At 36.1% G+C, this 19,042-nt stretch overlaps 1 protein-coding gene across 3 annotated transcripts in view; it reads right to left on the bottom strand.

Annotated features, from left to right (window-relative positions):
• LOC126825393 (caprin-1) overlaps positions 1 to 19,042 on the bottom strand; it is a 294,531-nt gene that overhangs the window by 116,314 nt on the left and 159,175 nt on the right. For all 3 annotated transcript variants that reach the window (XM_050555032.2, XM_050555033.2, XM_056101546.1), the window contains exons 6-7: positions 12,796 to 13,104; positions 3,324 to 3,589 (exon numbers count right to left, since the gene is read on the bottom strand). In XM_050555032.2, coding sequence (XP_050410989.1) covers positions 3,324 to 3,589; positions 12,796 to 13,104 — 575 coding nt within the window. The remainder of the gene's footprint in view (positions 1 to 3,323; positions 3,590 to 12,795; positions 13,105 to 19,042) is intronic.

The raw sequence follows: 19,042 nt of genomic DNA, 5'->3' as shown, positions 1-19,042 counted from the left end.
ATCATATTTTTACGCTATTTGAGTACGAGGGGCAGCCATTTTGTCTGGCAATTTTGGTCCTATTTTTACAAAAATCAAACCCAACCATCATTAGGGTGTAACGGTGATATATTCCAACGTTTTATTAAATCGGATAAAAATTATAACCTCTATAGGGTCCACAAGCTAAAAACGTGATTTTTTGTACAATCAGGGGCCATAATTCAGTAAGTTACGGTCCGATATGTACGAATATCGAAAGGAACCAAGATCTTTGGGTTATAAACTAGGGTTACAATCAGGGGCCGTAACTCAGGAAGTTACGATCCAATGTGCGCAAATATCGAAAGGAACCAAGATCTTTGGGTTATAAACTTACATTTCAAGTTTCATCAAAATCAGAAGAAAATTGTCACCTCTAGAGAGTCCACAACCTTGATATATCATACTTATACGTTATTTGAGTATGGGAGATTCGATAAAGAGTTGGTAGTTCTCACTATAATAGTTAACCAGCGGCTGCCAGGCGGATAGAGAACAAGCTAAAAAGAAAGTGATTTTTCCTACAATCAAGGGCCATAATTCATGAAGTTAAAATACGATATGCGCAAATATCGAAAGGAACCGCAAATATCGAAAGGAACCAAGATCTTTGGGTTATAAACATGCATTTCAAGTTTCATCAAAATCGGATTAAAATTGTGACCTCTACAGGGTCCACAACCTTGATATACCATATTTTTACACTATTCGCCTACAAGGCCAAATTCAATGATATTTATGAATAATTCTACATAGATTAGATAATAACGCTATTTACCCGAGATTCCACGGTACCAGTCGTATAGTGTATAGGGTCCACAAGCTAAAAACGCAATTTTTCGTACAATCAGGGGCCATTTTTCAGGAAGTTACGGTCCGATATGCGCGAATATCAAAAGGAACCGAGATCTTTGGGTTATAAACTTACATTTCAAGTTTCATCAAAATAGGATTAAAATTGTGACCTCTATAGGGTCCACAACCTTGATATACCATATTTTTACGCTATTCGAGAGCGAAGGGTGGCCATTTTATCTGTCAGTTTTGGGCCGATTTTCACGAAATTGGTGGGAGTTTGGTAACTATGTTTAGGACGGTTGTTATATACGACCAAAGAATGGTGAACTGTGTGTGAATTAACATAGAAACTATATATGTTCGTATCATTGGGTGACAACCGTGACTGATTTTGCAATTCCTCCGGGAAGGTGAACTTTCTTATCGTAAAACCCCATGTCCTTAAACATGGCGGATCTCCGTGAACCGTGAACTCTCATCCGTGAACTCTGTGAACCATGAACTCTGTGACCAGTGAACTCTGTGACCGTGAACTCTGTGACCTGTGAACTCTGTGAATCATGAACTCTGTGTTATTGAATTAGTGTCAACAAGGAAAACTGTCAGCTTGTTTACATAAATGTTTTGTGCTGTAAATATTGTTTTCTGTATATGATATTTATTTACATAAATATTCATTAACATTGCAAAGCCTTATCATTTCAAGTGTTGTCCCGCGATTCAAGTGTTAACCATTGTCTTGTCAACTTAGTTTGCAAGCCCACCCCGTACAGCACGTCGCGTGGAGAGGGTCAGCATCTTCTCTCACTCACAACAGTCGTCCCTAGGGTGTAACGGTGATATAAAAATACGTTTTTTTAAATCGGATAAAAATTATGACCTCTATAGGGTCCACAAGCTAAAAACGCGATTTTTCGTACAATCAGGGGCCATAATTCAGGAAGTAACGGTCCGATATGCGCGAATATCGAAAGGAACCGAGATCTTTGAGTTATAAACTTACATTTCAAGTTTCAACAAAATCGGATAAAAATTGTGACCTCAATAGGGTCCACAACCTTGATATACCATATTTTTAGGCTATTTGAGAACGAACGGCGGCCATTTTGTCTGTCAGTTTTGGGCCGATTGTCACGAAATTCGAAATCAGTCGTCCTTAGGGTGTAACGGTGATATAATAATACGTTTTTTTAAATCGGATAAAAATTATGACCTCTATAGGGTCCACAAGCTAAAAACGCGACTTTTCGTACAATCAGGGGCCATAATTCAGGAAGATACGTTCCAATATGCACGAATATCGAAAGGAACCGCGATCTTTGGGTTATAAGCATACATTTCAAGATTAAACCAAATCGGATCAAAATTGTGACCTCTACAGTGTTCACAATCTAAAAACGTGATTTGTCGTACAATCAGGGGCCATAATCCATGAAGTTACGGTTCGATACATGCCAATATCGAAAGGAACCGAGATCTTAGGGTGATAAACCTATATTTCAAGTTTCATTGAAATCGCATAAAAATTGTGACCTGTAGACTGTTCACAAACAATTGTGGACGGATGGACGGACAGGGGCGACGACAATATACGTCCACATGAAAATGTGGGCGTATAAAAAGGCGATTTTTCGTACAATCAGGGGCCATAATTCAAGTTTCATCAAAATCAAATTAAAATTGTGACCTCTACAGGGTCCACAACCTTGACATACCATATTTTTACACTATTAGCGTACAAACGGTGGCCATTTTTTCCGGCAATTTTGGTCCGATTTTCACGAAATTCAAACTCCACCTTCCTTACGGTGTAACGGTGATATAATCAAATGGGGTTTTTTTAAATCTGATAATTGTGACCTCCAGAGGGACCACAAGCTAAAAAAGGTGATTTTTCGTACAATCGGGGGCCATAATTCAAGTTTCGTCAAAATCGGTTAAGAATTGTGACCTGTAGAGAGTCCACAAACAATTGTGGACGGACGGATGGACATCCTGACGTCCGGACGGACAGGGGCGACGACAATATACGTCCACATGAAAATGTGGGCGTATAAAAACGTGATTTTTCGTACAATCAGTTGCCATAATCCATTATGTTTCGGTCCGATACATGCCAATATCGAAAGCAACCAAGATCTTTTGGAGATAAACCTATATTTTAAGTTTCGTTAAAATCGGATAAGAATTGTGACCTTAAAATATGGACGTTTGGACGGACAGACAGGGGCGACGACAATATATGTCCACGTATTGACTGGAAGTCAATTATGACATCATAGGAAGTTATGTGGGCGTATAAAAATAAAAGGACATAGTTCAAAACACTAGATAATGATTTGTTCACAACTGAAATAATATCTTAAAGGCCTTTACAAAGTTTTTTTAAACAGATATCGGCAAACTAATGGCAGATTTCGATTTATACCAATATTTCATCCTATTACCGATTTTGAAATCAATAATCGGAACATCACTAGTTTAAATGCAGCTATAATAATTACCTGGTCTATGGATTCCGATGGATAGCTCGATCCTTGGTTTCCCATCATTTCATCCTGATACAGCGATTCATCTGCTACATAAGCTGATGAATTGGCCCAACTCTGTTCTGACTGTCCAGTATATCCATCATCATATGTGCTCTGATCATTGTACGCTTGATTGCAATAGGCCGATTGTTGACGACTATCATTTTGTGATGTATTAGGACATGACATTGGTTGATTAGGTAGTTGTACAGCCACAATAGCTGGGTCTGAGTGTGGTGCTATGTTATCAATAGAAATAAAGAAAACATAATTTACCTCATTCTATTACTTCTCAAAGGGAAGTAGCACTGGGTCATTCCGTGTCAATTCGACCAGCGGGGGAACCCGCCGTCATCAATTTCGCTTGTGCGGAAATATCATATTTTGAAGCTATGCTTTAAACTAAACAAAGATAGGTTGCCAGGCAACAAAGCTAAATCGTTCGGGCAGTCAACAAGAGTTGTCGCATATTTTTACTTTTTTCGGTAATGAAACATTTATAATACACTAAAATCTGATTAAGAGCAACAACTCAGAAAACCATTAGAATTTGTTTGGTTTTTATAAAGTTCTGCCCCATGCTAATGTTTTGTATACAAAACTTTTAATACTGTATCATGTATTTAGCTGTTCCAAGTCATAAAAATTCATTGAAAATCAATACTTGTTCGTCTCAAGATCTTAAACTCTGTGTATCAATCTGAAGTCAATCGGATATTAACTTTGGCCTCATTGAAAATCAATATACTTGTTCGTCTCGTGACCTCAAACACTGTATATAAATTTAAAGTCAATCAGATATTAACTTTAGCCTTTAGAGCATCCACAAGATTTTTTGAAGTGATCAAGGGCCATAACTCTGGCAGTAATTATCGGAAATCGTTGAAAATCAATAGGCTTCTTCGTCTCATGACCTTAAACACTGTGTATAAATTTAAAGTCAATCGGATATTAACTTTGGCCTCTAGAGCGTCCACAAGATTTTTCAAAGAGATCAAGGGCCATAACTTTGGCAGTAATCATCAGAAATCTTTGAAAATCAATAGGATTAATCGCCTCGTGACCTCAAACACTGTGTATAAATTTAAAGTCAATCAGATATTAACTTTAGCCTTTAGAGCATCCACAAGATTTTTTGAAGTGATCAAGGGCCATAACTCTGGCAGTAATTATCGGAAATCGTTGAAAATCAATAGGCTTCTTCGTCTCATGACCTTAAACACTGTGTATAAATTTAAAGTCAATCGGATATAAACTTCAATGTATATTCGCTTTGAACAAGTTCAAATATTTTAAATCCGAAAACGAGAAAAAACACCCCCTTGAATTTTTGATATTATAGTACACCTACTCATTAACCCAGGGATATGCCTACTATTACAATTACTGAGCGGCACCGCCCAGCACCAATATTGTCCGCCCGTCTTGGAAGCAGATTTCTGCCCACCTCCATTTTTCTTGTAAATAAAGATTATCTAATTGGTAAAAGTGTTTTTATTTGTTGCTTTTAACCTCATAAATTGAATAAATTATTTTGACTCGCGTGAAATTGAACTCGTTTCACAGACGTCTAAATATGACATGTTTTCGACGAAATTTATTACTTTTGATTAATTATATGACGCGCAGAGTTATCTGATATTTAGACTCTTAACTGGTCATATCAGTGCGATTTAACTAGCATGACTGGTTAAACTAGCCTACTGCTCCGTTATTGTTTAGCAGACAACTATTTTTGCTATTTAGCAGAAGACTATTTTTGCTATTTTAACTATTTTTTATCATGTCCCTTTTGAAATATTTTCGCCGGGAATCTAATGATAATCCCCAAGAAACAGATTCAGTGGGTGCTGATAGAGACTGCCAATCTACCAAACATAATGGATCCAGTGGCAAACGAAAATCGGATTCCTTAATTACCACATCTCACTAGACTTCTTGTCGGCCAAGTACTAGTACAAGTCAGGCCGACGTGGAGAGCAGACGAACAAGATACATCTTCCCAAAATATAAAGTCAAAACATGCCCTCTCGTTTAACCCAAAATGGAAACAAAACATGCCCTCTCGTTTAACCCAAAATGGAAACTAAACCGTGTCTGGTTGAAATTTTCTCCCAGACTCAGCACATGTTTTGTCAACTCCGCCAAGATTTTAATAATGCTCACCCTGACAGTCGGCAGGATAGGCCTATCTGGATTATTACTCCATGACCATGAAAACGGATAAGACTGGAAAGTATAAATGAACACGAATCTTGTGTTACCCATCAAGATTAGTTAAAGTGCGTGCAGTAGAGAATTTTCACAACAATCCGATATAAGTGTTGCCATAGTCCCAACAATATGTAACCAGCGGCTGCCAGACAGGATACGCCCACATTTTGCAAGAGGTGGATAGAGAACAAGCTAAACAAAAGGCGATTTTTCGTACAATCAGGAGCCATAATTCAGGAAGTTACGATCCGATATGCGCAAATATCGAAAGGAACCAAGATCTTTGGGTTATAAACTTACATTTCAAGTTTGATCAAAATCAGAAGAAAATTGTCACCTCTAGAGAGTCCACAACCTTGATATACCATATTTTTACACTATTTGAGTACGAGGGGCGGCCATTTTGTCTGTCAGTTTTGGTCCGATTTTTACAAAATTCGAACTCAACCATCCTTAGGGTGTAACGGTGATATATTCAAATGTTTTTTTTAAATCAGATAGAAATTATGACCTCTATAGGTTCCAAAAGCTGAAAACGCGGTTTTTCGTACAATCAGGGGCCATAATTCAGAAGTTACAGTACGATATGTGCAAATATCGAAAGAAACCAACATCTTCGGGTTATAAACTTACATTTCAAGTTTCAACAAAATCGGATAAAAATTGTGACCTCTATATGGTCCACAAGCTAAAAACACGATTTTTCGTACAATCTGGGTCATAATCCATGAAGTTACGGTCCGATACATGATGCCAATATCGAAAGGAACTGAGATCTTAGGGAGATAAAGCTATATTTCAAGTTTCGATGAAATCGTGAATTGCTGAAATTCAATAGGATTCCTCTTTTTACTAATTTGAATGACACATATAAATTTCATCCAGATCGGCAGATAACTTTAGATGTTGGAGTATTCACAAGGTGCAACAAAGTGAAACAAGAGCCATAACTCTAGAAGTAATTAAGAGAATTGCTGAAATTCAATAGGCTTCTACATTTCACTAATTTAAATAATGCATATAAATTTCACAAATATCGGATAACTTTTGGCGTTGGAGCATTCACAAGGTTCAATAAATTGAAACAAGGGCCATAACTCTAGACGTAATAAACAGAAATTGATGAAATTCTATAGGCTTCCTCGTTTCACTAATAATTTAAATAATGCATATAAATTTCACAACGATTGGATGACAACTTTTGGCCTTAAAGCCTGCACAAGGTCCAACAAAGTGAAACAAGGGCCATAACTCAAGACATGACAGACAGAAATTATTGAAATTATATAGGCTTCTTCATCTCACTAATGTCAACAACATATCAATTTTAAAACAATCGGATCATAACTTTTGGCGTTGGAGTGTTCACAAGAAATTGTGGACGGACGGACAGACGGACGGACAGGTGCGACGGCAATATACGTCCACATTTCCATGTGGTCGTATAAAAAAGGTTACTAATCAGGAAAAGACGACTTCTTTTAACGCGAGCAATGGAGATGTGACACCTACTAATAATATATGCAAATGTCACAACTTCGAGCTGGAATTTAAAGACATTAACTTCCTGAGACTTATTACAAATGAGAAGTGCTATTTGAAATATTTATGTGGTCTTAGTGAAAGAAACCAATGTTGTGGCAATCATTCCTGGGTTTGAAGCAGTGTTCTTAATCGGTTGTGTTTTGTTGGCTTTAACCAATTGATGTTTAATCTAGCCGCCTGGTAAAACAATGAACCAGCCACTATGGTATCATAAATCAATCTACTATCAGCTAAATTACATCGGGTTAATTATTACATGTTAATTAAGAAGTCAATCAACTTGCTTGTCGGCTACAACAACAGCCATACCTTAGTGAGAATCGGCCATGTGGTTCATAATCTGAGTAGCCTAATTAGCAGATTTAACGTTAATTTGGATAAAACAAGCTTGCTGATTATTCATAACAGGTTCAGTAAACTGCTTTTGTAAAAATAGCCCACGTGGCAAAAGAAGACGATCTCGGCATTGTTTGCCAATTGTGCGTCTTCCGTGCTCGTATGAATTCCAGGTACCAGTAGATATTAAAATAGTAACTGGATTATACATTGATAGATTCACTGACCAGTTTATATCCAAATTTATATCTTCATCGAGTATAATCTCCTGATAGAACACCGAATACACCGAGAAACATTAATTAATAATATATTTTTCCGATAGAATGTCCAATGTCGAATTCCAATGACACGTGACATATCGCTTCGAATTAGGTCAATAAACCAGTTTTAAATAGCATTTACCGTTATAATAATAATATTTTTTATTGTATACACATTCTGACATTGGCTTAATTTTGAAAATATTGTCGTTTTTATTGAATGCTAATTGTACAGAATTTTATTTTAAAGCAATTTCAATTATGGTTGTCAACTGACAATTGTGCCATTTGTCTATCATTGACAAATGAATAAAACTTTTGCAAGTTACGAGACTTGTTAAGTGATAGACAAAAAACTACAAATTGTGTTATGAAGAAATGCCATGGTGCCAAATGCTAATAAATTTGATCATCGACTGATGAAACACGAACGTTTCATCGAATAAACAAAGATAGTAATCTATTCAGTATTATACTGACGTGAACTTGAAAGCTGGTACGTGAATTAAATATGGAAAATTTTCAAAAGGTGTACCTAATTGTCATTATTTTTGTGGTAATCACATACATCAGGATACGACATTCTCCATAAATTACCCAGAATTATTTTTGTGGAAGTCTCGTTATATTAAAGGGAATGGAAGCTTATAATTAACCCATTTCCTACAGGGACCTCATTTGACCCAATTCTGGCCGGTTCGTTTTAAAATGGATTAAGAACCCTGGTTTGAAGGTCAGGTATCCTATGAAAACGAATACCGATTAGTAATTTTTAAAACCGGTTCAACAGTGCAATTGAACCATGACCGGTTAGCAGATTGACCGTTGTAATACTTTTAGTAGAATTTTTGCTCGAGAAATAACATATTCGCATAATATGTGATGTGTACTTAAAATACTTACATCAACTTAGTCTGTAATTGATAGTTGACACATAAAAAAGAGCGATTTATCGAAAACATATGTCACTCATTTTCCACCGAATTACACGCGAGTGGAATTATTCTAATTGCATCATTTGATTTAAAGTGACCAATCATTTTGTTAATTACACAAGTTCAGGGCCATGATCACGCGTTATTGTGCATGATATTCAGTTACCTTTAAAAGAAACCGGGGAACCATGTAAGTCAGACTTGCATTAGATTCCAGAGATCAAGGGTACATCTGAGTTCCTAGACAGCTGAGAGGCTGGATAGGGTGGAGAAGTGGTTTTAGCTATATAGTATTGTAATTTGTGCTATGCTTGTATACCTGTATTCAGTTATATGCTATATAAAATGTAGAAGCGAACTATGCATTATTATTCCTGGTAAGACAAACGTCTTAAGAAACTAGAAGAAGTAAATACACAACGTGAAGCAGAAGTAAAGACAGCTAGAGACAAATTCTAGACGATCACAAGGCTACAGAAATATGTAGTAAGAAAAGACGCATGGGTCGTATGTAGGATGTGGCGACCGGTTTCCCATTGACGCTCTCCACGTCAGACAGAAGGCTCATGGTGCTACATATTCTATTTGGTTGCCGTGACAGTTTCGACCTTTAGGGTAAGCAGAAAATTTGGAAGAAGATTAGAAGAAAAGAGAGTATGCATCACACGTTGGATGTGGGGAGTTCTCTCGTAATATTTTCCACATCTAACCAGTGACTGCCTAGCACTGCATAGTCTTACATATTCGATTTAATGCCGTAACGCAGTTTCGACCTTTGGGGTAAGAAGTCACTTTAGAAGAAGAATACATATTCTATTTGGTGCACGTGACTACGAGATCGAGTAACCTGGAAGAAGAATACATATTCTATTTGATGCCGTAACGCAGTTTCGACCTTTGAGGTAAGAAGTCACTTTAGAAGAGAAATACATATACAAATACTTGTACAATCCAGCAACAGAGGAAAAATTCTGATGGAAAAAAAAAAGAAGAAAAAATCTGGTGAAGATATTCGAAAAATTGGGTAAATACATTTTGTTTGGAAAATTAAATGTGTTAAATTTGTTTAAAGACCAAATAATATTAATTTAAAGTTAAAATCTGATAAGAAACTAAATATTTAAAATTTAACTGTATAGAAAATAAATTAGAGTCATTCATAAGTTTAGATTGATAGGTTTATTAAACAATATAATTTCATGAGTTAGGTATGTATATTGCCAGGTTAACATGACCTGTAGTAAATTAGAGTAAAATTAAAGTTAAAGTGAGGGTCTTTAGGGAGTAGGTTTAAAAAAATAAATGTTTTGATATAACTAAGGAATAATAATAATAAGGAAACGGAATAGGGAATAAAATAAGGAACTAATGTTGTCTCCGGATCGCAGTGAGAACGACGGCAGAGCTAAGGATGAAGTTTGTGAGTGATTAACTCTAGTTTCCTAGTTGGCCGTGGTTTCTACTGTGATTCGTTAATTTGTGTTTTTTGTTGTTTCGTATACTATATAATTTTGAGGCCCTTAGTCCAGGCCTTAGAGTTGTTGTAATTTAACTTTTGATTAAAAAGTTAGGTTATGGAAAAAATCCCATATGGTTCATCTAGGGATGTTGGTTATAGTTTTTCTGGGGAAAAAACTAAAATTAAAGGCTCGTTAAATTGTGAGATTATCACAAAGTCATTAATACGAGTTTTATAGGAGGTTAGAGTTAAGAATACAACACTTTTTAGAAAAGTGGAGTATACGGTAGATTTTGTCCGTATATAATTTTATGTAATTAAATTTTTGCTTTAGAAACGTAATATTAACGTTTAATATATACTGCTAATTGCTTTAAGCTGTCGACATGTACACGAGATGATTAGAATGTGTAATTTGACATTCGGACATATTATTATAAACAATAGGTTCTAATACTGTGTTAAATTTGACGTGTGTAAAAGTCACAATATATAGGATATAGTTAACTGTATGTGTTACTAAAAGTTAGGTATGTTCTTATTGTCTTGTTTATAGAATATAGACTGGTGTTCCGAGGGAGTGAAGTGCACGTCACTTGCTTTGAACATGATTCTAAATAATGTTTATATAATACTAATAATAGAATAGGTACTGTAGGATATTCTAGGTAAAATGTAACACTGGTATTGTCATAAGTGTGAGCTCAGCTTGTGTCAGTGTCAGTCTGATAGGAAATGTTTATGTAATAGTGGTTAGTGTTTATAAAAAACGAAATACAAAATTGGAAATGATTAGGTCAAAAAGGTCACATTACTGACGGTGAAATATAAAATAACAGTGTAGGAATTCTAAAACCGAGACAGACATTATAAAACATAAACGTAATTATAAAATTGTCCATTACTGATCGAGTTAGGTCAAGAGGTCAAAGTTAGTTTCAAGATTTATAATTAAAGGGACACATCAAAGTTTATTAAAACTTAAATAAAGTTAATTTTAATTAAGAGTAAGATTTACAAATAATTTTTCGAAATAATGTTAGATTAATATGAAAATAAAGTTTTAATAATTTAGGAATAGTTAGTTCTTGGTCTGATGGCAATGACGTTTGATTGACGGATAAAATTGTACAACCCATACTTAGAAGAAAAAAAGAAAGTTTCAACTTGATACTATGGTGGCTGAAACAGACCAATACAAATCCAAGAAGAAGAAATGGTTTATCAGTTTACTAAATTGAGATTTCCTGAGACAGAATTTGAAGTGAAACCTGAACTTTATAAACATTACGTGATGTGTTATAGTGTTTTGAAATTAGGACACTTGAAGATTTAAAAAAGACAATTTGTGTTTTCTGTGTTTGGGCTTAGTGAATTTTCATAGGATTTTACAGTGATGAACTTTTTGGAGAACTTTTGCATGCAACTTTTGATTTTTGATTTTTGATTATGTGTGTTTGTGTTTTCAGTTTTGTTATATAGTATAGTATCATTGATATTTGCCTGTTGCATGAATAATTATAGGGTTTAGCACATAGACGTTTAAGAGTCTCCTACCTGTTCATTTAGCATAAATCTTAGAAGGCGGAGAGGTGATAATTATATATGTTGATTTTCTAGATTTCTGCTACATTTATGAATAGTTATATAATTCTACAGATGTTGGTATGGTTATTGTAAAGGATTCAAGGGATCTTTTACCCAATACCGAGCAAAAAGTCTTAAAGAAAGGGACGAATGTAATACTTTTAGTAGAATTTTTGCTCGAGAAATAACATATTCGCATAATATGTGATGTGTACTTAAAATACTTAAATCAACTAAGTCTGTAATTGATAGTTGACACATAAAAAAGAGCGATTTATCGAAAACATATGTCACTCATTTACCACCGAATTACACGTGAGTGGAATTATTCTAATTGCATCATTTGATTTAAAGTGACCAATCATTTTGTTAATTACACAAGTTCAGGGCCATGATCACGCGTTATTGTGCATGATATTCAGTTACCTTTAAAAGAAACCGGGGAACCCTGTAAGTCAGACTTGCATTAGATTCCAGAGATCGAGGGTACATCTGAGTTCCTAGACAGCCGAGAGGCTGGATAGGGTGGAGAAGTGGTTTTAGCTATATAGTATTGTAATTTGTGCTATGCTTGTATACCTGTATTCAGTTATATGCTATATAAAATGTAGAAGCGAACTATGCATTATTATTCCTGGTAAGACAAACGTCTTAAGAAACTAGAAGAAGTAAATACACAACGTGAAGCAGAAGTAAAGACAGCTAGAGACAAATTCTAGACGATCACAAGGCTACAGAAATATGTAGTAAGAAAAGATGCATGGGTCGTATGTAGGATGTGGTGACCGGTTTCCCGTAGACGCTCTCCACGTCAGACAGAAGGCTCATGGTGCTGCACCGTTTACATCTTTAATTTAAATGTAGGAGCATAAAAATGACAATTTCCTGGTTAAAAGAGAAAATTCTTGTATCAGTACTGTGGCTTGACCCATATATATATATATATATTCTGAGGGAATCACCCGACAACCACTGGTTTACTTGTTGTTCCCCAAACCGACGGCGATGACAATATACGTCCACATGAAAATGTGGGCGTATAAAAAATGCTTCTGTACCCATTTGTTTCCTATAAAACAACTTAACATATATAAAGCTTAACTCACAATCAAATTCTAGCATGGAATCCTGAAGGAAATTGAAGTTTCCTTGTGTGACAATATCTTGGACTGGTCTTTCTTTGGGTTCATCAATGGGTTGTTTATCATAAGTATTATCTACATCTTGACTAACAGGGACTGGGACTGGTGCTGGTTCTGGTAGAGATTCTACTATAGGGGGAGGCAACTTAACTTCGACATGTTCAGTAAAATCCAAAGGCAAAGCTGCACGTTCAACTTCCTGTTCATCTTTCTCTACAGATGCAACAGAACTTTCCTCTTCTTCTTCTTCTTCCACTACTTTTTCTTGTTCGACTGCAAGAATAAATAAAATTTTAGAAGCTAAATTGTCCGAGCTGTCTACAAACTGAAATAAGGCCTTAACTCTGGAAGTGATTTACAGAAATTGTTGAAATCTGATAACAATTTTTCATTTTACTAACTTAAATAATGCATATAAATTTCATACAGATTGGATAACTTTTGTCATTCGAAAGTTCACAAGGTACACAAAGTCAAACAAGGGCGATAACTCTAGAAATAATTGACAGAAATTTCTGAAATTCAATAGGCCTCCCTTTCACAAATTTAAATGATACATATAAATTATATACATATCGGATGATAACTTTTGGTGTTACAGCATTTGCTAAAATTCGATAGGATTCTTCTTTTTACTACTTTAAATGACGCATATAAATTTCATACAGATCGACAGATAACATTTGATGTTGGGGCGTTCACAAGGTGCAACAAAGTGAAACAAGGGCCATAACTCTCGAAGTAATTAACGTAAATTATTGAAATTAAATAACCTTCATCTCACTAATGTAAACAACATATATCAATTTTAAAAGAATCAGATGATAACTGTTGCCGTTGGAGCGTTCACAAGAAATCGGACGGACGAACAGCAATATATGTCCACATCTTTGGGAAATAAACTTATATTTTAAGTTTCACCAAAATCGGACAAAAATTGTGACCTCTAGAGGGTCCACAATCGTCGCATTACATACTTTTACACCCCTTATAGCTCTCCTCAATGTCTAATTTGACTCCCCCCTCAAAGAAAATAATCAGGAAAAATATACTGGTAACGTAAAATACTGTCAATATCATTTCGACAATCAACTTGCTTGTCGGCTACAATAACAGTCATACCTTAGTGAGAATCGGCCATCCAGTTCATAATCCAAGTAATTAGCACAGTTTCCTTTGTAATAATAAACCACGTGGCGAAGGAAGACATCTAGCTCTGCATGGATTGTGAATCTCATGCTTCGCGCAGTGGCGGCGACAGCCGTTGGTGATTGGAGGGGCAAAGTCCAAGGTTAAGGGGCAAAGGCATGAGCTTCAACTAGGGGTAGGGGGCCTCCCCCAGAAAATTTTGAAAAACAGGTTGCCGGAAATGCAGACTGGCAGTATTTCAGGCACTGATTGATGAGGTAAAGTGTCAAACGAACGGACTTGCGAATCACGACAAAGCCCACTCACGAGCGTCAAAGTTGGGAGTCCTCCACCAGAAAAATTTGAAAAATAGACTGCCGGAAATGCCGTCTTACAGTATTCTGTCAGGCACCGATCGTCGAGATAAATAGATCTGCCCAGATACCGTTCGTCGCCTGATCACTAGTTTATCTGACTAGAGAACAAAATGTCAAACGAACGGACATGCGAACCTCAATGAATTCCCTTGTGAGCGCCAAAGTAGCGAGTCCATTGGGGACCTTGCCAAGAAAATTTTGAAAAATAGACTGTCGGAAATGCTCTACAACATGCAAGTTTATGACTGAGTGGGGATGTGGGATTTATTCACCATAGAAGGTATTGATTACAGAAACGTATCACAAATACTTTTTTTTATTTTCTAAAATTATTGGGGGGGGGGGGGCAAACAGTGAGCAGACCAGATTAATGGGGGGGCAAATGCCCCCCCCCCTTGGCGCCGCGCCCTGTCTTCGACTCTCGATCCGTACGAATTCTAGGTAGATATGAAAATAATAATTGGATAATGCATTTTATGGTGTCACTGACCCGTTGTTAGTTAAATTTAAATATTCATTGAATAATCCCTGATAGAACAACGGATATCCCGAGAAACAGAAATTAGTAATATATTTTTCCGTCAAGATCTTCAATGCTTTCAGATTCCCGATAACACGTGACATGCATTGGTTGGAATTAGGTCAATAAACCAGCATTGCTAGATTTAGTTTTAAATAGTGTTTTAGTTTTATTCATTTTTATAAGCCCACATTTTCATGTGGACGTATTATGCCGTCGCCCCTGTCCATCCGGACGTCTGTCCGTCCGTAATTTGTTTGTGGACACTCTACAGGTCACAATTCTTATCCGATTTTAACGAAACTTGAAATATAGGTGTATCTCCTAAAGATCTCGGCTGCTTTCGATATTGGCATGTATCAGATCGAAATTTCATGGATTATGGCCCCTGTTTGTACGAAAAATCACATTTTTGGCTTGTGGACCCTATAGAGGTCACAATTTTTATCTGATTTTGTTGAAACTTGAAATGTAAGTTTATAACCCAAAGATCTTGGTTCCTTTCGATATTCGCGCATTTCAGACCGTAACTTCCTGAATTATGGCCCCTGATTGTACGAAAAATCGCGTTTTTAGCTTGTGGACCCTATAGAGGTCATAATTTTTATCCGATTTGAAAAACCGTATTATTATATCACAGTTACACCCTAAGAACGACCGAGTTTGAATTTCATGAAAATCAACCCAAAACTGACAGACAAAATGGCCGCCCTTCGTTCTCAAATAGCGTAAAAATATGGTATATCAAGGTTGTGGACCCTATAGAGGTCACAATTTTTATCCGATTTTGTTGAAACTTGAAATGTAAGTTTATAACCCAAAGATCTCGGTTCCTTTCGATATTCGCGCGTATCAGACTGTAACTTCCTGAATTATGGCCCCTGATTGTACGAAAATTCGCGTTTTGAGGTTTGTGGACCCTATAGAGGTCATAATTTTTATCCGATTTAAAAAAACGTATGATAATATCATCGTTACACACTAAGGATGGCCGAGTTCGAAGTTCGTGAAAATCGGTCCAAAACAGACAAAATGGCCGCCCTTCGTTCTCAAATAGCGTATATATCAAGGTTGTGGACCCTATAGAGGTCACAATTTTAATCCTATTTTGATGAAACATGAAATGTAAGTTTATAACCCAAAGATTTCAGTTCCTTTCAATATTCGCGTATATCAGACCTTAACTTCCTGAATTTTTTCCCCTGATTGTACGAAAAATCATGTTTTTTGGTTTGTGGACCTTATAGAGGTCATAACTTTTATCCGATTTAAAAAAAACGTTTTAGAATATCACCGTTACACCCTAAGGATGGCTGAGTTCCAATATATTTCGTGAAAATCGGCCCAAAACTGACAGACAAAATGGCCGTCCTTCCTTCTCAAATAGCGTAAAAATATGGTATATCAAGGTTGTGGACCCTATAGAGGTCACAATTTTTATCCGATTTTGTTGAAACTTGAAATGTAAGTTTATAACCCAAAGATCTTGGTTCCTTTCGATATTCGCGCATTTCAGACCGTAACTTCCTGAATTATGGCCCCTGATTGTACGAAAAATTGCGTTTTTAGCTTGTGGACCCTATAGAGGTCATAATTTTTATCCGATTTGAAAAACCGTATTATTATATCACTGTTACACACTAAGAACGTCCGAATTCGAATTTCATGAAAATCGACCCAAAACTGACAGACAAAATGGCCGCCCTTCGTTCTCAAATAGCGTAAAAATATGGTATATCAAGGTTGTGGACCCTATAGAGGTCACAATTTTTATCCGATTTTGTTGAAACTTGAAATGTAAGTTTATAACCCAAAGATCTCGGTTCCTTTCGATATTCCCGCGTATCGGACTGTAACTTCCTGAATTATGGCCCCTGATTGTACGAAAAATCGCGTTTTGAGGTTTGTGGACCCTATAGAGGTCATAACTTTTATCCGATTTAAAAAAAAACGTTTTAGAATATCACCGTTACACCCTAAAGACGGCCGACTTCGAATTTCGTGAAAATCGGAACAAAACAGACAGACAAAATGGCCACCCTTCGTTCTCAAATTGCGTAAAAATATGGTATATATCAAGGTTGTGGACACTATAGAGGTCACAATTTTTATACGCCCACATTTTCGTGTGGATGTATTATGCTGTCGCCCCTGTCCGTCCGGATGTCCGTCCGTCCGTCCACAATTGTTTGTGGACTCTCTACAGGTCACAATTCTTATCAGAGGTCTATCCCCAAAAGATCTCGGCTGCTTTCGATATTGGCCTATAGAGGTCACAATTTTGAACTGATTTTGATGAAACTTGACATGCATGGTTATAACCCAAAGATCTTAGTTCCTTTCGATATTTGCCCCCCATCGGAACGTAACTATGACCCCGGATTATCCGAAAGATCACCTTTTTTAGCTTGTGGTCTCTCTGGAGGTCACAATTATTATCCGATTTAAAAAAACGTTTGATTATATCACCGTTACACCGTAAGGAAGGTTGGGTTCGAATTTCGTGAAAATCGAACCAAAATTGCTGGACAAAATGGCCGCCGTTTCTATGCGAATCGTGTAAAAAAAAAGGTATGTCAAGGTTGTGGACCCTATAGAGGTCACAATTTTAATTTGATTTTGGTCAAATTTGAAATGCATGTTTATAACCTAAAGATCTTGGTTCCTTTCGATATTTGCACATATTGGATCGTAACTTCCTGAATTATGGCCCCTGATTATACGAAAAAATCGCTCTTTTTTTTAGCTTGTTGTCCCTCTGGAGGTTACAATTATAATCTGATCTTAAAACCGTTTGATTATATCAACTATACACCGTGATGAAGGTTGAGCTAGAATTCTGTGAAAATCGGACCAAAACTGCCTGACAAAATGGTCGCCGTTTGTACGCAAATACTTCAAAAATCTGGTATTAATGTACTTGTGGACCCTGTAGAGGTCACAATTTTAATCCGATTTTGATTAAACTTAAAATGAATGTCTATAACCCAAAGATCTTGGTTCCTTTCAATATTTGTGCATATCAGATCTTAACTTCCTGAATTATGGCCCCTGATGTACGAAAAATCATGTTTTTAAGCTTGTGGACCCTATGGAGGTCACAATTTTATTCAGATTGAAAAAAAAAAACGTTTGAATATATCACCGATACACATTAATGACGATTGAGTTCTAATTTCGTGAAAATTGGACCAAAACTGCCAGAAACAAAATGGCTGCCCCTTGTACGCAAATAGTGCAAAAATATGGTATATTTAGAGGCCACAATTTTGAACCGATTTTGATGAAACTTTAAATTTATCTTTATATCTCAAAGATCTTGGTTCCTTTCAATATTTGCGCATATTAGATCGTAACTTCCTGAATTATGGCCCCTGATTTTTAGCTTGTGGACACACTAGAAGTCACAATTTCTATTCAGTATATCATGTTTTAATATATCACCGTTGCACATCAATGAAGGTTGAGTTCGAATTTTGTAAAAAATATTTACGAATATCAGACCAAAACCACCTGGATTATGGCCTCTTATTGTACGAAAAGTCACATTTCTAGGTTGCAGACCATCACACCATAATGATTGTCGGCTTCAAATTTCATGAAAATCGGACTGGAACTGACTAACAAAATAGCCACTCCTGATAAAGTATGGAATACAAGGTTGTGGATCCTCTACAGGTAACAATTTTTATCTGATTTTAATGGAACATAAAAACGAAAAATGGCGACATTAGCTTGTGAATAATTTTTAGGTCACAATTTTTATGAAATTAAAAAAACATTCACATATATCACCATTACACCCTAATGACAGTTGAGTTTAAATTTCATGAAAATTGTACCGAAAATGGCCGCTCTGCATCGCTTATAGTGTAAAAGTATGTAAAACCAAGGTTGTGGAACCTCTAGAGGTCACAATTTTGACCCGATTTTCATGAAACTTAAAATATATAATATGTTTATATCCCAAAGATCTCGGTTCCTTTTGATATTGATGCATATCGGACTGTAACTTCGTGGATTATGGCCCCTGATTGAACGAAAATATATCAATGTTACACCACCATAACGGTTGAGTTTGAATTTCATGAAAATCAGATCGAAACTGTCCAACAAAATGTCCGTTCCAGTACTCAAATAGTGTAAAAGTATGTAATATATTCATATATCATTGTTAATAACAATT

This window comes from Patella vulgata, chromosome 6 (genome assembly GCF_932274485.2).
Source record: "Patella vulgata chromosome 6, xgPatVulg1.2, whole genome shotgun sequence".
Lineage (NCBI taxonomy): Eukaryota > Metazoa > Mollusca > Gastropoda > Patellidae > Patella > Patella vulgata.
Note: the sequence above shows the minus strand (reverse complement) of the source record. Positions and strands in the feature narration are given on the sequence as shown.